This window comes from Glycine soja, chromosome 8 (genome assembly GCF_004193775.1).
Source record: "Glycine soja cultivar W05 chromosome 8, ASM419377v2, whole genome shotgun sequence".
Lineage (NCBI taxonomy): Eukaryota > Viridiplantae > Streptophyta > Magnoliopsida > Fabales > Fabaceae > Glycine > Glycine soja.
The window spans coordinates 42,048,180-42,067,388 of record NC_041009.1 but is presented as its reverse complement, the minus strand read 5'-3'; the positions used below and the strand labels follow the sequence as shown (position 1 = coordinate 42,067,388).

The window sequence follows — 19,209 nt, the reverse complement described above, 5'->3', positions numbered from 1 at the left end:
ATTAAATCTAAAAATAAAATCTATATAGATAATAAATTAAACGCAGAATTTGAATTTTTTTAAACATACTAGGCGTATTTAGCAAAAAAAAACCTTATTTAACCAGCATATTTCCACTTCTACATATACATATCTAAGCAAAGTTTATATCCTCTATCAAAGTTAGGCAGGTTCAAGTAAATGCTCGTAGATTTGGGGTTCTTTATCATACCTATTCAAAATGTTACAAAAGCATTCAAACATTTAAATGAATAATAATAAATAGTGTTATTACAAAAAAAATTAATATATTTTAATTTTTTTAACACAACATATGACAATGAATTTTGAATATAAAACATCATATGCAAACAAATTTCTGAATCCCTGTCCCACGTAAGAAAAATTAGTCTATATCTTCATTATCTTGTTGTGTGACGGAGAGTAAAAAAAAGTAAAATTCGGTGCCTCGTTGGTCGTGTGCAATAGATTGTCGAAAACATCAGTTCTTTTCAGAGAGTACTTTGGCTGTGTGCCAACTTTCCCGCATTTTCTGTGACTTTTTTGGGGTCACTTTTTTCCAAGCTTCTCTCTCTCTTCCTTCTTTTGTCACTTTTTGGGTGAACACTGAACACTCTATCTTAGTTCTCCACAGAAGCAGTAGAAAACAGAACTTCGTTGCAAAATATGGGTGCTTCTGACAACAACAACAACTTTCTCCAAGTTGTCTTCAATAACTTTGATGTTCTTGCTCTGTATGTCTCTTTTTTCTTATGCCATCGGAAGACACTAATTCAATATTTTTTTTTGTTTAACTCTTTTCTCATTTTATAGCAATTATTTCGATCTGAGTGTTACTAAATTCACTCTCTTGTTTGTCTTTTCTCCAGGCCCTTGGTTACGCTTGTTTACCCTTTGTAAGTATGCTTCTTCTTCTTTTGTTGTATTTCTTTTATTAAGGGAATGCATGTCTGAATTTTCAACTTAATTTTCTGCATACCCTTTTTGTCTTTATGGTTAGATATGCTTCAATTAAGGCCATCGAGACCAAGTCTACTACTGATGATCAACAATGGCTCACGTATTGGATTCTGTATTCCATTCTCACAATCTTTGAGCTCACATTCGCCAAAGTTCTTGAACTGTAAGCTTTCTTTGCTAATGACCATGTGTGAATCTATAATTTCATTATGCTATCATGTTATGCACCATGCAGTATAATTTATAAATGATTCAACATTGAATGTGCTCTCTACTTTATATATAGCTGCTTCACAATTTAACTACCCCTTTGTGTTGTGTTTTTTGGAGTATTTCAAAAGGTTGATCTAACATTGCTTGGTTTTGTTTACCTTCAAGTGTTTTATATATCAATATGATTCGAGGGCTTTTGAATAAGCGAGCAATAAATCTGCATTTGCATGCTAGAAATCGGGCCAATTGAACCTCTTTTTTATTTTTTGATCCACAAATGTTAGTTGTCTTGCTAGTTTCGTTACTGGAGGGATTCAAATCCACGACCTCTCCTCAGTCCTTTTTTCCTTCACCGTAAGTTTGCCTTATATAACTTCTGGGCCTAATGAACCTAATACAGTGCAAATTGTTTGTTCTGGCCCCTGTGCGACCAAGAATGGGCCACATGAATTTTTTGTCATATTCATAGGATGTAGAGGTTGCTGATAAAAATTGAAGCAGTTGTGTCAAACTTAAAATGCCTTGACTTTTGTTTTGTTTTGTGCTTTTGATTATTTAAGGAAAGATGGTGAGTGAGGATGCATGGTTGTCTTTGCAATGTTTTCTCTTTTTGTTTTCAACTTTTCATTGCTTTAACTGTGGTTTCAGTGTTTCTCCAATAGTAATAATTATGCTGCTAATTTCAGGCTTCCCATTTGGCCTTTTGCCAAGTTGATATTCAGTTGCTGGTTGGTTCTGCCTCACTTCAATGGGGCTGCAGTTGTTTATAGGAATTACATCAGACCATTCTATATGAACCCGCAAATCCCAATTCCTCAAGGCTCTCAAATCTGGTATTTTCCACAAAAGAAGTCCTTATTCAATCAGCCAGATGATGTTCTAAGTGCTGCTGAGAGATACATGGAAGAGCATGGTACAGAAGCCTTTGAAAGACTTATAAGCAAGGTACACACATATTACCCAATGCTTTTAGTGAAGAATATTTGGTTCTGCTTCAAAGTTAAGATCTTTCTAAATTTGGGAAAGTATGACTTTGAGACTATTCAACTTGCTAACATAATGCACAGAATTTAGATTCCCCTCCCCCAAATTATGCCTTTGAAAATTCTAAATGTATGATCAAGAAAGGTTAGTTCGGTTGATGATGGTAGGACTCATCTCAAAAGGACATGAGTTCAAATCTCATTGTCCATGCTGAAACTTTATTGGTGGATAATGTAAGTATTTTTGTAAATTGTTCTTTTAAGTTTTGAGGTTTTTCATGAGTCATGATCTTGTGACCTCATAGGACTCAACTCACCTAAACTTTTTAGTAAAGAAAAAAACAATAAAAATTCTATATATACAACACTTAATTTAATTATGAACTAAAAGCAGAATTTTGGACAAGTCTTAACTCTTAAAGGCTAACTAGCAGGGAGAGTATTCATTATAACTGTCGTCTGGATTGTTTCATGTGAACAAGGAGAGATTTGGCTCATAGTCCTTGGAATATATGTAATGTAGAAAACTAGAATATATCACATAAATCTTTGTTATCTATCTTATTTTCCACATTGACTCTTACCAGTTCCATATTTTCTTTCAGAATAAAGAAAAAACAGTAACAAAAGTTCCATATTTACTCTTTGTATGAATCATTTGAGCTACAAACCAGGAAGGAATTACAAGCTGAAATTTCAATTACAAGTTGAAATACATGTGTTTTACATTTTTAGTCATTCTCTAGTAGTAAATTTATATAGGGTGAAAGCCTATTTCCGCTGCAAGTTTCACTTAGTTTGTGTTTGGAACAATATTTTAATTATGAAAAACATAATTGGCTTTGATGTGCAGAATGACAGACAAGCTAGAGCAAGGAGGAATGGAAATTACATGATCTTTGATGATGACTATAGATATTGAACTTCGTTAAGGTGTCACTTTGGCTGTTGCTAATATTTCAATATATTTCAATACATTGATGATGACCAAATATGTTGAACTTTGTTAATGCGTCACTTTGGAAGTTACTAATATTTCAGTAGATTATTTTGTGGAATGAAATATAAACTACGTACTAATTATTCTCATGTCATGAATTTTTCAATAGATGGTAGTTTTCCCAAAATTAGCCTTGATATAAAAGATGGCAAGGGAGCTTTTCAATGAATTTCCCCTCTCCTAATTCCACTTTCTATTAACGTTGATGATTATTACTGAGTTGGGTGGTGTGATGAGTGATTGTACTCGTGAGTGAGTTTGTGAGTAAAATACTGACAGTGGGCCAAGATTACTCATTGAGATAGGAGGAATAACATAACATTTTTTTTAAAATGATGACCATTAACCCGCAAGTCAACCCTAATCACCAGGTTCACTTCTGGTGAGCCAAGTCATTAGTGAGTCAGGTCAAATTTTAAAGAGAACTTAAATTGACAAAAAAGAAAATCAGCCTACACCAGTCTTACCTGTGATGTGGTGGGTCAGATTTGTTGTAATTTGAAAGATAACACAAAAGGTTAAGTCTCACATTACTTAAGATAGTTTTGGTTTAAATATTTATATATCATTTTGTGATAAATATATTTGAAATTCCGGTTCTTATTTCCTTCAAGGCGTTATAATCTTTTTTATATTCCTAAGAATATTTTTAAAATATATTTGATTCACGTTATTTTTTTTCTAGGAATAAATGTTATATTACTAAAATATCCTCTCTTTTTTTTACTAAAGAACTTATTATATACATCTACACAACATGATACAAGATTACACAGTGCATTTTGCAAATAACAATGAAGAATTTTACACATTTTTTTAATATACTCCTTAATCACATCTTACTATTAAAGAAATGCAGCACTTAAAATATCATTTTTAGCCTTATAAAGAATAAGCAACACAAAAAGGCATGTAAAATGAACTTTAACCGCACCCAAGTAAACAAAAGAAAAAAAAAAGATTAGTAAACTACCTTCATATCAATTATTAAATTTCAACATAATTGAATAGATAATGAGATAATAGGTATTAATATGGAGGGTGTAATAGAATTTTTACAAAGTTAATATGATTTTCACCATTTTTTCATGAGAATCAACTCGTTAACATAAACGTGAACATCTCACTTTTTTAGGAATAAAAGATATTCATAAATATTTTTCAATTACTTTCAAACAACACATGAGAATATACATTTTTAGAAATTGGAAAAGTTTTCGTGAAATAAATGGCCACTTAAAGTTTCACATCCCTTTCTAAGAATATATTTTGTGGGTTGAAATCTAGGTTATTTTTCATAAACTCAATGTGTATTTGACATATATACAGGAGGGCAAGCATGGACTTCCCCCCACCCTCTCCCTTATAATTTCTCATATCATATCCCAAAAAATACAAAAAAGAGAGAAAACGTAAAAAAATTAAAAAAAAATGATTGTGTGACCTATTGGGCTCTCAAGGAGAAATCATTAGATCAAGAGGAAGGAGCATAGTGCATAAAAGAGGAAAGGGGGACTGTGCATTAATGCATAGAGAGGACGACATGGATCTCGAGGAGAAAAATTGGGCCAAATATGTCGTGCCATGCCATTTGGCAACAAAGAGGAATCACCATGTAACCCCTCATTCCCTCACTCTCACATTTTCCTCTCCTCTCTTCCTCTCCCCCTTCTTTCTCCTTTCTTTTCTTTTTTGCGATTTGCTGCTTCATTCCATTCTATCTCACCGGGAGCACCTTGGTCGCTGGCGAGGTTTATATGGATTGGACTACGATGTATGATTTGTTATTACGTTTTGTTTTGGTTATTCGCGCATTCCTCATCACCTTCCTCGTGTCATTTTCGTTTTCTTAGCTTCGTTGTCGTGCCACCACCATGTTGCAATACCACCATCACCACCTCACAAGCCTCACATTGTCGGGCCTTGCACCAGTGGTGCCATGGAGGCATACCACTCTTCATGGTAGCAACCTCCTTTCTTACATTGTTTTGGGGTTAAGCAATTAGGATTTTTTCACCCGGGTTGCTTAATTGCATGTTAGGTCGGGTTGTCCAAACACAGTCCCAACCCTAGCCCAAAAAGAGAAAACGTAAAAAAGAAGAATCTATTCACATCCTCCTCTTACATTCACACCCCTTGTCTGAAATAAAATAAAAACTTTTATTTACACTCATTTTTCATTTGTGCATACACTCTTTTTGCTTTGAGGGCTTGACAAGTAATTTATATATCTTTAACTTGAATTGTTATCATTAATTTACATATCTAGCTTATTGTTTGATTACCAATATTGAGAGAAAAATTGTTGAAAAATTTGATACAAATTCTATGATTGATGAATTTTATGATATAAATGAATGTTATGCATGACTTAGATAAAAGATACAATGTATTTTATTTATTCTAATTTACTGTTTACTTCTCCCCCATACCTTCGCTATGCGAAGAGCCTCTGGACAATGGGGTATGAAGTTTTTTATTGTTTACTTAATATATTTGACTTTTTGATTCCCTTAAGTTGAATTCTGGATCCGTTCCTATTTTTAGCTAAACTATATCTATTAGATACATTTTTCTCACTTTAAGAGGAATCAAATTTAGTTATATTATTCTAAGAAAAATTAATAAACTAATAATTAACATTTGCTTCTAAAAACAAAAAAATCCGATTATATTATAAATGTATAATTACCTGTTCAATCTCCTTAATCCCTATTGGTCCGCGAAATCCACCGTGAAATTATCGTGTGAGGGAACGAGCTCGGAGTATGGTGCACCCCTCCAAAACCCAGCCTCGGATCTCAATGAATGCGTCTCTGACCAACAATAAAGAATCCCAAGGAGGTCCCTACCGTAGTCCGCAGCACACAGGATAAAATTCCCCGAAGAGAGCGACACCAGCGAGGCATGTCGTTTGAAATCCCGAAATTGGACTCATTTGTCCCCCAGAGCTCCAGAAAACGACAAAACCAGCCATCCCCATCCCCAGATTTCCGTTGCTGACGTGGCATTAACCGGCAGAAAAAACAGTTAGCTCCTCCTCTCTCTCTCTCAACAGAGAGAGACACCTCCCTTTCGCTCGCGTGTTCACCAAAATTTTCAAAATCAAGAATTCGAGCTCAGAATAACAAAACCAAAAAAAAAAAAAGAAAAAAAAAAAACCCAAAGCCATTGACATTGTCTCTCTCCAACGCTTTCCTCCTCACACCATCCCCTTTTCGTTCTTCGAATTCCCTTCGCCGCGGTTCCAACGACCCCAACTTCTCCCCAAACGGTTAGGTTTTTCGCGTCCTACTCGGATTCCTTGGCCGCAGTTCCGGCGCCGTCGTGTTTCCCCCCACATTGGCACCGTCGAGCCCTCTCCGCTAGGGAGAATCCCTGGAATTCCGAGGTTTCGGCGGCGGAACGTGTTTTCTAGGGTTTCTTTGGTGCTGAAAGTGGTGAACCGGAGGCGAATTTCTCTTCTACGGTAGTGACGTTGAGCTATGGGGTAGGCGATTGAGCTTAGCTTCGCTTCGCTTCGTTGATTTGAAAAAAGGGTTTTCATGGGGAGAGGTTGGAGTTTGCTTTGTTATGGTATTGGTATTTGTATATGTTGTTTTGTTTTGAGTCGTTGTTCTAATGGGTGTTGGGTCCATTCTTGGGAAGCGCCTCTTATTGTTTCAACTTGAATGGCTGATCCTCAGAAAACGGCTCCTGGCGAGAGAAACATCGAGCAGGTTCACCGAATTTTTGCTTTGTTTCTATTTTTTTTTTCTTGCGTTTTTTTTAATGCCTAGTGTGAGAAAATGGAAAATGGAAAATGCAGATAAAATTTGCTTGCCTATGTTAGTTCTTCGTTGTTATGGTGTTGCTAAGCTAATATATCTTTAATGGGGTGAATAATAATTTGTAGAGTTCCTCGGGTGCTGATTGCACTGTTCTCCGATTAAAGTTTGCTTGCCTATGTGTGCCATTAGCTGTACTTTTTTAGTTCTTCATTATTATGGTGTTGCTAAGCTAATATATATTTAATGGGGTGAATGATAATTTATAGGACGAAGCTTATATAGAGTTCCTTAAGTGTTGTTTGTACTGTTCTTTAATTAGAATTGGAGTTTTACGTTAATAATCTGCATGATTGTTTAATACAAGTCTTTATTATGCAGATTACTGTATCTAAGTTTTGTCCTAACTTATAATGGTTGCTGACATAAGGTGGCAAGCTGGAAGCAGAGGTCTTGCCTTGTGCTTATCACAGATTCTTTTAGGGAATTTTAACCTTTTTTTTTCCTTTGTAGGCAATTACATCTCTTAAGAAAGGCTCATATCTGCTGAAGTACGGGCGAAGAGGGAAGCCGAAGTTCTGCCCATTTAGGCTTTCCAATGTAAGTTGCTATTTGTATTTCTTCTCCTAAAATTTTGTATTAGCCCATCAAAGGACATTAAACTACATCCTTTTTTATTTAAAAATTTGTACCTTTTATACAAAACAATGTTCATAAGAAATTTCTGACATTAACAGTTTGCTGATGGAAAGTGATAAACACAGCAACAATTAGGCCGTTTTTATAGGCATTACCACAAAAAACATGTTAATAGACTAAAACCAGTAGTTAAATATATAGTCCAGTAGTGGACTGTAGTTTAGGAACATTTGAATCATGTTTGAACAATCTGAGATGCCAAACAGCCTATATATAACATGCAAATTGTGCTTGAGAGGAAGAAAAGGTCGAAAGCATTTCCTTTAGATGCATTGTGTCTTCAATGTTATAATACAGAACTTCTGTATATTATATTTTGAGTATTAAACTTAACTTTTGCCAGGAATACTTAAAATGTGCTTATTTGCTTGTTTCTGATTTCAGCCCAATCAATTCACATATCATTTCTATATATCTGAAGTATTACATTTTTCAAATAAATTTGAAATTAAGAACAAGAAAAATCAGCATGTATGTTTTGTTCTACACTATTCAATGCTTTTGGTTTTGGTTTCAGGACGAGTCTCTACTCTTATGGTACTCTGGCAAGGAAGAGAAACAGCTTAAGCTCAGTACGGTTTCAAGGATCATTCCTGGGCAGCGAACTGTACGTTTGTAAAAAGCCTAGAGAGTATTTTCTATGGTTAATACTAGGTGCCTTTATTGCAATTTCAATTATGACCTTGATATGTGTTGGAAAGCTGCCTTAACTTAATTGCTGTCACCCTTAGCCCGCCTCAGTAATGGTCACTTTGGGGCAGGGATGGATGCACGTGTTGCATTGTGGGGGCAATTGCCCCCACTAAATTTATTTTTTACTTATATATGTATAATATAAAAAATTGCCCTTATAAAAAAATAGGTATTATTCCTATATGATAATATCTTTAAAATATATAAAAAATATAAGAAATAAGAAATAAAGAATAAATCGATACTAATTTTACTATTTTATCCTTTTAATTTTTAGATTTAATTACTATTTTTGTCCTCTAATTTATTTTTTTAGGTTCAATTTGGTCCCTTTAGTATTAAAAGGTTCAATTAGGTTTTTTATTTTTTAATGAGTTCAAATTGATCTCATTTTTCTTCCATCATCTCCAAATATTTTCAAAAAATGAGACCAAATTGAATCCATTTTAAAAAATAAAGACCTAATTAGAAATTTTAAAAATAAAAGGACTAAATTGAATTTAATATATAAATTAAGGGATCAAATTGAACCTTTTAAGAATAAAAGGACTAAATTGAACCTAAAAAAATTAGATGACCAAAATAATAACCTAACTTTTAACACTCAAACTCCTCTAATAGACATTCAACGAAGCACAACGATTCATTTACTAACTTACATTACATTTTTTCATTTGAGTAATTTCATCTCAATTCCCAAATAGAGTAAGAAATGGATTTAGAGAGTTTGTCATTTAAGATGTTTCTATGCAATTAATTTTGTGAAGAATAAAATGCGCAATCACATGGAAAAAGATGATTGGTTGAATGATTGTTTGGCTATGTGTATAGAGATATATATTTTTTTATAATATTGACAATGAAACAATCACAAAGTATTTTCAATAAAAATGCATAAAGGACAATCACAAATTGTAGAAGTTTTAGTATTTTACATTATTCTTTTGTCATGACATTATGTATTTTGTAAAAATTTATCATATTTTTCTTTTGTATAAATATTATAAACTATTTTTTGCCCCCACTAAAAAAAATCCTGGATTTGTCACTGCTTTGGGGGCTGCCTTAGTTGCAGCTTCAAGGGTGCTGTTTAGTCCCACATTGACTAGAATATGATTTAAATAGAGCTTTTAAAGCTTGAGAAGTCCTCACCTTACAAGTTAGTTGTGTAGGGTCGAGTTATGCCCTAAACCCAAATTCTAAGAATATGCATACATCTGCGTTCGATATTTTGTTCTGAAATGACTTTTGGACTTTATTCTTTGTAAGAATAGTTGGAAAAATACATATGTTTAACTGATCCTTAGTACTTTGTTTTTTCCATTGGCTTTATGATCCATACTCATTTTTCTGATCTGGTGTTATCATTCAGGCAACATTTCAGCGGTATCCACGGCCTGAAAAGGAATATCAGTCATTTTCTCTTATATACAATGATAGGTCCTTGGATTTGGTGCGTGCTCTTTCTGCATAATTGTTAATTTGTTCTGCAAATTAAACCTACTTGGCCTATAATTAACATTTGCTCGTCATCTTTTTCCTTCACTGTTCTGGTTGTGAAAAGCTAGTGTGATAATTATTTAAGTAGTGTGTTGGGTAAGATGGGGAATTTATACCTTGTAAACTTCAGGATTTGACTCACTGCTAATCCATGTACAGATATGTAAGGATAAAGATGAAGCTGAAATCTGGTTTGTTGGTCTTAAGGCATTAGTTACTCGAGGTAACAACTGCAAGTGGAGATTGGAATCAAGAACTGATGACAGTTTGTATTATGATAGTCCAAATTCTGGCACACGAAGATCCACTCCATCATTCTCTGTAACAATGGCTTTCATCTTTTGTTGTTTCATACAGTTTAGATAGACATTGCCAATTTGCTATATTTTTCACTCTTTCCAATTTTAAACAACAGGACCCTGGAGATGCTGGCGGAGGTGCTTTTGATTTGCAAAATAGATGGGTAAAGGCTTTCTCTGAAATAATTTCTTACACTGCAGCTAGTAAGAGTTCCAGCCAAGCTGAATCACTTGCAAATTCCTCTTTATCCTCTGGGTCTGTGGATAACTCAAGCAATCGAAATTCTGCATCTGAGGCATTTCGAGTTAGTTTATCTAGTGCTGTAAGTTCCTCCAGCCAGGGTTCTTATCATGAAGATTTTGATTCCATAGGTGATGTTTTTATTTGGGGAGAAGGTATCGCCGATGGAATTCTTGGTGGTGGTGTACATAGAGTTGGAGCCTTATCTAGTTCTGAGATGGATGCATTCCTTCCCAAGGCACTAGAATCAAAGTTAGTTCTAGATGTTCATAGTATTGGTTGTGGCTACAGACATGCTGTTATAGTTACCAAGCAGGGAGATATATTTAGTTGGGGAGAGGAGTCAGGAGGTAGGCTTGGACATGGTGTTGAAATGGATGTTTTTCACCCGAAGCTCATTGACACTCTTGGTGGCGTGAATATCGAGTTAGTAGCATGTGGAGAATATCATACGTGCGCTGTTACTTATTCTGGGGATCTTTATACATGGGGTGATGGTACGCACAATTCTGGCATGCTTGGGCATGGAAATGAAGTCAGTCACTGGATTCCCAAGAAAGTAAGTGGTAACTTGGAGGGTTTACGTGTATCATATGTGTCCTGTGGACCTTGGCACACAGCTATTGTTACATCAGCTGGGCAGTTGTTCACATTTGGTGATGGAACTTTTGGTGCCTTGGGACATGGAGATCTTAGTAGCGCAAATATTCCTCGGGAAGTAGAAACTTTGAAAGGGTTGAGAACAACCAGGGTTGCCTGTGGTGTTTGGCACACTGCTGCAGTTGTTGAGGTGGTAAATGAATCTGTGGAATCTTCTACACGCTCATCTAATGGAAGACTGTTCACCTGGGGTGATGGAGATAAAAGCCAACTTGGACATGCTGATAGGGAACCTAGACTAGTTCCTGAGTGTGTAAATGCATTGAGTACTGAAAACATTTGCCGAGTGGCTTGTGGCCACAGTCTTACAATTGCTTTGACAACGTCAGGACTTGTATATACAATGGGAAGTACAGCACATGGACAACTTGGCTGTCCTGCATCTGATGGGAAAGTCCCTACACGTGTTGGAGATAAAATTGCTGATAGTTTTGTAGAAGATATTGCCTGTGGTTCATATCATGTTGCAGTCCTGACTTCCAAGGCAGAGGTTTACACATGGGGAAAGGGTTTGAATGGGCAATTAGGTCATGGAGACAGTGATCACAGGAATAAACCTGCACTTGTTGAGTTCTTAAAAGATAAACAAGTGAAAAGTGTTTTTTGTGGTTCAAACTTTACTGCTGTTGTATGTCTTCATAAATGGATACCAAGTGTTGATCATTCTACTTGTGTTGGATGTCGCAATCCATTTAATTTCAGAAGAAAACGTCATAATTGTTACAACTGTGGACTTGTGTTTTGCAAATCATGCACCAGCAAGAAGTCTATAAAAGCTTCCCTTGCTCCCAGTTCCAACAAGCCGTATCGAGTCTGTGATGACTGTTATCTTAAACTTAAGAAAGCTGCCGCTGAATCAGTACCCTCGGTGCAAACTCCTAGCTTGAGAAGTGTAAGTTTGCAAGACAATAGAATCACTAAAGTACAGGGAACACTATTAAGGCTTGCATCTTTTGGCTCTATTATTCAAACAGAAAGTAGTCAATCAAAGCTTCCAGATTCACAAGATAGCCATCTTTTCCCAGCTTTAAATGGAAAACCACTGATGAGGGGTTTTGCTCCTTCAAAATCATCAAATTCTCTTTCTATTGATTCCAAGAAACACCTTTCAGTTTCTGAGCCTTCTGCAAGAATATCTTGTCAATCAACATCATCAGTTTCATCAAAGTCAAGTCCAAGACAATCTTATGAAGATATAAATGACCATTTAAAGCACAGAAATGATATTTTAAGTCAAGAAGTTATAAGTTTAAGGACACAGGTATGCCTGCTTATATATGTGTGATTCATGTGTATCTATCCTTTTAGAGAACCTTGCTTAATCCTGATGAAATTATATCATGATAGATATATTCCATTTTTATGATTAACCTTTTCTTCTAATGATGAATTTGGTAATCATGCTTCATGCTAATGTTCTTTCCCACCTGAAACTGTTCAGATTGGCTTTTCATGTCACATATATGTGCTGTACGTAAGTAGTATTCATATATTTGGGAGTGATTCCTTGCAAAAGAAAATTGTTGTTGATTAACTTCTAGAAACTTGCATATCTCAATACATTTTTTGTTATAAGATTCTTTTGGTAGAAGAAGAAATTGCTTAAAAAGAGAACAGGATAATTACAGAGTTTGGAGGATAAGGGGTCCACCTTAACATAAAAAATAATAAATAAATCCATTTATGGCACCATTTGCATCAATTGTTTACTGTGCATTTTCATTTACTAGTTTGTATTCATTGCTCAGGTTTGGGTAGAACCTATAGTCACATATGATAATTGAAAATGTTTGAAGTATACTCATCTCAGAACTGATCAAATATACTGGTTAGGTTGAAGACCTTACTCACAAGTCAAAAAGTTTAGAGGCTGAACTTGAGAGAACATCAAAGCAATTGAAGGAAGTGACTGCAGTAGCTGCAGATGAAGCTGGAAAGTGTAAATCAGCAAAAGAGATCATAAAGTCATTGACTGCACAGGTTGGGTATTCTATCAGCAGGATTTTTTTTTCTCCTCTTCTGCATTAGTAAGCATGTTTTAAGATTAAATCTAAGACCTACAACCTTCTGTGTGATGATGACTACATGGATCACATGATACTATTTGGCTTGGTTAAAGACCAAATCTTCATATATATTATTCCCCTTGAGATCCCTCTTCAGAACTTCAACTAATGTTTTTCTTGGTCTCCCTCTCCCCTTTTTCACTTGACAAAAAACTATGTAATCTACTTTCATCAATCTGTGAAGATAGGCCCGCCATGGACACACACAGAGAAGACCACTAGAAGCACCAAGAAGGGGGAGGGGCCTGCCATGGCGGTGCCATAAGACGCAATGTTCCGTCATTGATAACAGTAACACTGATCAGGACTCTATTTTTAAAAACTATATTAGAAAGCAGAAAAAAAACAATTATTCCTCTAAAATAAACTGTACCAAACACACACTAAATCTATGGTATATTGTTTTTGGCTTGTGCCTGATGATGTGGATGTTAAATTTTGTAACAGTTGAAAGAAATGGTGGAAAGACTGCCAGAAGGACATAATACTGACTCCAGTACAGAGCCCTATGCTGAAAACAGTAGTAGTATTCTGCATCATTCCTTAGATGAGAGCCATATAAGAAACACGGTCATTCCCAAAAATGAAGGCAGCAGCAATGTATCAAATCTGATATTAGCTAATGGTGCCAAAACACAAAGTGTAAAGGCAGAGTGGGTAGTGCAAGATGAACCAGGTGTGTATGTAAGTTTGTCCTCACAGCCAGGTGGTGGTAATGAGCTTAGGCGTGTTCGCTTCAGGTATTTACCCTTTGCTATCCTCTAATTTGTTAAACATATCAAAACTTTATCGCATTCATAAGGACAGTATGTTTTATTCTAAAATTTTATGGCCGATGTTAGAGTTAATTCCTTGTTGCGAAGCATAAGAACTATTACAAAATAGTTTATGAACTCAGAATCTCCACTTTGATGAGAAGTGGTATTGCTTGGTTACAAGACCATTTTGTTATTGTTGGGTTTCTTCTTTTTACCTACAATGTTTTTATCACTACTTTTAGTTAACTAAAAGCATGGTGGATGATCAAATTGTTTGTTATAAAGCAGATAATAAAAAGAAACTGTTCAAAGTACTTTTCCATCCACCTCGTGTATCCCATATCCATTCTGTTTAAACCATTTTTCTTTTCCCGATTCCTTACCAAATCTGAAACCGATGTTTATAGAACAGATTCAATGGACCAGCATTTCATACACTACTTCCATTTACAACTTGTTATTCCATGAAAACAGCATGAAATATTACCAGAGCTGATTGATGTGGGGGATAGATAGAGCTTGTCACTTAGTATTCACTATTCAATCATGCTGCTTTCTGAGTGTGTGCAACTTGCATTATTGTCTTAAAAGGAGACACTATTAGCAAATCGTACCCATAAATACTTGAAATATAACAAGAGTTATCAACACTGTCCACATCTTTGGAGTGGCCAAAGCTTGCCCATTTTAGTGCAATACCTTTACGATGACTTTAATACGTTTGATACATTATGACCTTTTGTCTTCCCTAGAGAAAAAAACCAGATGTTTGTTGCTTCATCTTCCAACTTATAAGATAAATCAGTGTCGCCTTTTGCTAGGGCTCTTTATCTTCCAACTGCAATTTAAAAATAGGCTAAATTGCAAATTTGGTCCCCTTATTTGTCTCAGATTTCGATTTTGGTCCCCCTATAATTTAATTCACCAATTGAGTCCCTCATTTATGTCCAATCCCGTTATTTTAGTTTCCAACCCCGAAATTGGACCTTGACTGTTAGTTGTAAACGTTGACCGCCACGTGTCGTGCTTTTATTGGACCTCAAAACCTTCTCCCTCATACTCTCCCAACAAGCCAAATCGGAATTGTCAGACATGATCTTTTAAGTCTATGATTATTCTTGTCAGATTGCATTTCTTTTTGTTCAATTACTTATTTAATTGCGCCTCTTCTTGTTGGGAATTTTCATTTGTTTGATTACTCCTTCGATTCTCCTGCTCAAGCTGCTTCAATGGTTGCTGACAAAAAAAAAGCTGCTTCAATGTGAAGATGTGTACCTCTGACTGAAATCTTGAAGCTACCTCTGATGGACAAAAGCAATGGCTGCAGCTTCTCTAGTGTGACTTCAATTGCTGTCTTCTCAAGTGCCATTTTTGTTGTAACTTTGATTTTGGTTTGTCTCCTTTATGTCATGTATTGTAGCAGCAGATCCTTGAGCAAAAGGGTTTTAAAACCTGCCACTACCCTTTTTATTTTAAGATCAGGTGGTCATACTGCTGAGATGCTCAATCTATTATTGGTAGTGTTGCAGAAAGATAGGTTCAAGCCAAGATTCTACATTGCTGCTGCTACTGACATGAGTCTTCAAGCATTGCTCATATTCTTCGCTCCTTTCGAGAACCGCATGCCGGCAGAAAGATCGGTGGTTCTGAACGACAGTTACAGCTTCGAGACTGTGCTCTGCGCGTACCCTTTTCTGAGTAGTGTTCTTTTTGCGGTGTTTGGTGTTGCGTACTCAATGTGGTTCTTGTTCTCATGTTGGAGGATTTTGTCACTTGTCATAAGCAAAGGCTTGAGGGTGAGAATTTACGTGTTGGCTTCGATTGTGCTCGTGGCGCGACACGTGGTGGTCAACGTTTGCAACTAACAGTCAATGTTCAATTTCGGGGTTGGGGACTAAAATAACGGAATTGGACATAAATGGGGGACTCAATTGGTGAATTAAATTATAGGGGATCAAAATCGAAATCTGAGACAAATAGGGGGACCAAATTTGTAATTTAGCCTTAAAAATATTTATGAAGAGATTTCAAAATGAAAGTTGACTAAAATATATTTTCTTTTGCAACACTTATGTCAAAATAACCTTTTTATTTTGCAATGTCTAAATTCAATTGATTTACTGGCTGGATCTCTGGAAATACTTATTTGAAAATTAATTGATAGTTCATGCAAGGAAAAAAGTGTTACCTGCACAGTTATCCAGTAATTGTATCGTTAAAGATTGGCTATTGAAAATTCAGACATTACGAAAGGGTTAATTAACCCATCCACAGTGGCTACTTGATGCCCTATGATGCTGCTACAGAATCAATCTAACAGCATATAGTTTTTTTATACTCTGTTAATCTTATTTAACTGTTTTTTTATACTCTGTTAATCTTATTTAACTGTTTGATGATAAGAACCTGCTGACAAAAAATTAGTGCTCCTTGCATTGAGAAATATTTTAGTATGTATTAATAGTGGCCTAATCTTTAGCTTGGTATGTTTGATCCACCCCCTTGCTAGCTTTGTGTACGTATTTCGGAGTACAAAAAACAAAGGGAAAGGAAACTCTACTGAATTTATTTTAAAATTCTGTTAGATGTTTAAGAATATTTTTATCTGTTTATCTGGCAATCAGATTTCATGCACACTTAACTGAAATTCTCAGTTGTTTTTACAGTCGAAGGCATTTCACAGAAGAACAAGCTGAAAAGTGGTGGGCTGAAAATGGAACGAAAATATTGGAGCGGCACAATATAGTTGCTTTATAGAATGCAAGAGAATCTGTTCCCTGAAGCAAAAACTCATCCTTCTTCTGTGACGCTATGGAAACAGTAAATTCTTTTCCCTTTTCCCTCTTCCAAAATTAATAGGGATCTTCGTTCAAAATTGACAGGTAGGATACAAAATTATGGGGAAAACCACAGTAGGAAGGAACCATAACTTTCCAGAAAAATGCTAGTAAAACCTCCCTCCCTTCACCCAAAGGAAAGAAGGAAAATAGTGGAGGAAAAATTTCTTTACTGTACTTAGTGATGAATGTGGTGCAATTCAGCTGTTTTATTTTTGGTACACCAGTGAAAATGCGTGTATGTTTACTTGCAGCTGAGGATTCTTTTGTTCAGTTTTTTTTTGCCTACTGTATAGCTACTTCTCTTGCCAACCTAGTGATCTCTTACTGGCATTTTTGTGAAAATGCTCACCCCATTTAGAGCATAGCTAGGCACTGCACTGCACTGCACTTTACATCCTTGGCTGTATGAGCGTTTAATCGTTGGTCCCCTTTACCATTTTGATACTCAATAGCTTTGCATGTATATTCTTTGCATTCTGCTGCTAAATAGTTAATTTAACTAAATACGGGAGGATTTCACTATGCATCAAAACTAAAAGGGTGTGTGGATAGTGTTTAAATTTGACTCGGTATTAACTGAGAGCCGAATGGTGTTATGTGATCCATGTAGGCAACATCACTTAAAGATAAGACTTTGTTGATATTGTTGTAGTGAAAACGATTTTGACATTTGGTAGTTATTCATATTTTTAAGGCCTCGTATCTGTCTGTTTTATTTTTTTTATCCTTTGAAGTTCCAACACTATTTTTTGTGGTAAATTTAGATCATCATTGGTCATCGGAAGAGACTGAAAACACTTCAGATGTGCCAATTTGTGATTAGAATCTGTCCTAAATCCTGCAGAGAGAAAGGTTTTTAATGGCAAAGGTTGGAAAAATGGCGATGACTGCTCAAAGCGCATCTTCATGGGAGCAAGTAGCAAAAGTACCATCCAAGAACATGTTCTCCAATACAACATTTTTCTTCCTCAAGTTCGATGCCTTCCTAGAATCCCATGGCCTTATCTTGAGTTTTTCTACTTCACTCTCCTTGTGTGCCCCTCAGGATTTTGCCGTCAATGGAAACCGATGGTTTAAGTCACATTCTTCCTAAACCTAAGTCTTCAAGCTCTGGTCCAAATTCTCTGATTTTGGGGAAGCACTAAGTGATGGAGACAGGATTAAACAAAGATTGCATAAATAACCATAAAAAGGGGAACTAGGTGTGTTTAAGCTCCTAAAACCTTGACAATTAATGATCCAAGGAAAGCTGAAAAGAGTTATATATGTCAACTATTTGGATTAAGAACAAACGAGTCAGTGGGAGAGGTATATTCAAAGCAGGATGTGCTGAAACCTCTGAAGTTATGGGCTAAATTTGGGGCTTGCTGTGGGCCAATAAATTTTTGGGTTGGACTATGCTGCCATGGGTTTAATTAAAGGGCCCCGCGCCCTTAAAAATTCAAGCTACACCCGGAAATTACAACCTGTCTAATTTAAGGGCATTTTGTTAGCTCTTTGCATTTCAGCTTATCACAGGCTATACAGGTTGACACAAATTCATTTTTTTTCTTTTGTTTTTATGACATTTTTAATTATTAATTCGAATCTTCGTTTTCCTCAACGTCCATTGATTTATAAGGACATGGTATTTTATTTTCATGAAAATTACAATTACAAATAGAAGGAAATAAAGTTGGTTGTTCTTGGACTAACGCCTAGCTACTTATTTTTATCTATGAACATTTAATGCATGCATTATTTGGAATAGAGTGAGTACCTGAAAGTGGGAAGCAGTTGAGGGAGTAAAGGTTGTATAATAAACAGATACAAGAGTGGTTGTAGAAGTAACAGTGGTTTAGAAGATTGTATAAAATGTATCGATATAGAAATGGAGCTTAAAGCAAATCTAGCGGTGCAATTAATCCTTATCTTTTTTTTTCATATAGAAGAGTAAACAGCATATTTGCGATTTTATTTTTCTCATTTTGCATCGTAACTTATATGGGATTAACTGCATTTCCACGTAGATAAACTTTTCTCAAAAACCAGGAGGAGAGACTCCATTAGAATTATCTTATTGAACTCAAGCTTACCTCATTACCACTGTGTTTGGTTGCGAGAAGTTAAAGAGAATGAAAATGAATAAGCCAGTTAAAAAAAAAAAGGAGAAATAGGATGGAAATAAAGATTGTTTAGTTAAAGAGAAAAAATGAAATAAAGAACAAATGTTTAAATAAAAATGATTTGATAAATAAAAAAATTAATAATAATAATAATAATAATAATAATTGTGTAAGGAGGATCATGTTGCCTTAATCAATTATGCAAGCAACAAAATTGATTAAGATAGGCATGAGATTTCCACCTAATTCTGTGAAGAATTTTTTTGTGTCACATTTTTTTTATATTTTTGTTCACACCCCAACTTTATCAAACAATCAACATTAACTTTCTTTATTATTTTCCTCCTCTATTTCCACCATACGAAACACAATCTACATGTTATGTTATGAATGTTGATGTTGATACTTTTATACGAATTTAGATC

The 19,209-nt window shown here is 35.3% G+C and overlaps 3 protein-coding genes across 6 annotated transcripts; all 3 read left to right on the top strand.

Annotated features, from left to right (window-relative positions):
* Positions 1–519: 519 nt before the first annotated feature.
* LOC114423896 (HVA22-like protein c) lies at positions 520–3,250 on the top strand. Its single transcript, XM_028390806.1, has 5 exons — positions 520–734; positions 870–896; positions 1,001–1,123; positions 1,860–2,118; positions 3,010–3,250. Exons 1-5 carry the CDS (start codon positions 667–669, stop codon positions 3,076–3,078), a joined length of 546 nt encoding a protein of 181 aa, XP_028246607.1. The 5' UTR covers positions 520–666; the 3' UTR covers positions 3,079–3,250.
* A 2,867-nt stretch (positions 3,251–6,117) lies between these two features.
* Positions 6,118–18,282, top strand: LOC114423274 (PH, RCC1 and FYVE domains-containing protein 1-like). Of its 4 annotated transcripts, none has more exons than XR_003668815.1 (10): positions 6,118–6,875; positions 7,437–7,523; positions 8,140–8,229; positions 9,688–9,768; positions 9,975–10,136; positions 10,231–12,276; positions 12,849–12,995; positions 13,529–13,821; positions 16,506–16,659; positions 17,444–18,282. XR_003668815.1 is itself a non-coding variant. In XM_028389970.1 (10 exons), exons 1-10 carry the CDS (start codon positions 6,730–6,732, stop codon positions 16,594–16,596), a joined length of 3,033 nt encoding a protein of 1,010 aa, XP_028245771.1. In that variant the 5' UTR covers positions 6,118–6,729; the 3' UTR covers positions 16,597–17,211. The 4 variants fall into 4 exon arrangements, 2 of the variants coding, with proteins under 2 accessions (XP_028245771.1, XP_028245770.1); XM_028389970.1 differs by lacking the exon at positions 17,444–18,282 and having other exon boundaries at positions 6,118–6,732; positions 6,843–6,875; positions 16,506–17,211; XR_003668814.1 differs by having other exon boundaries at positions 6,119–6,875; positions 17,524–18,282.
* LOC114423275 lies at positions 14,184–15,925 on the top strand. Its single transcript, XM_028389971.1, has one exon. It carries the CDS (start codon positions 15,144–15,146, stop codon positions 15,702–15,704), a length of 561 nt encoding a protein of 186 aa, XP_028245772.1. The 5' UTR covers positions 14,184–15,143; the 3' UTR covers positions 15,705–15,925.
* Positions 18,283–19,209: the final 927 nt, after the last annotated feature.

Coding starts and splice junctions, on each gene's coding strand:
- LOC114423275 (XM_028389971.1), top strand. CDS start 15,144: ATGGACAAAAGCAATGGCTGCAGCTTCTCTAGTGTGACTTCAATTGCT.
- LOC114423274 (XM_028389969.1), top strand. CDS start 6,828: ATGGCTGATCCTCAGAAAACGGCTCCTGGCGAGAGAAACATCGAGCAG. Junction 12,277..12,848: donor TTATAAGTTTAAGGACACAG/GTATGCCTGCTT, acceptor TATACTGGTTAG/GTTGAAGACCTTACTCACAA. Junction 13,822..16,505: donor CTTAGGCGTGTTCGCTTCAG/GTATTTACCCTT, acceptor TTGTTTTTACAG/TCGAAGGCATTTCACAGAAG.
- LOC114423896 (XM_028390806.1), top strand. CDS start 667: ATGGGTGCTTCTGACAACAACAACAACTTTCTCCAAGTTGTCTTCAAT. Junction 897..1,000: donor GTTACGCTTGTTTACCCTTT/GTAAGTATGCTT, acceptor CTTTATGGTTAG/ATATGCTTCAATTAAGGCCA. Junction 1,124..1,859: donor TTCGCCAAAGTTCTTGAACT/GTAAGCTTTCTT, acceptor TGCTAATTTCAG/GCTTCCCATTTGGCCTTTTG.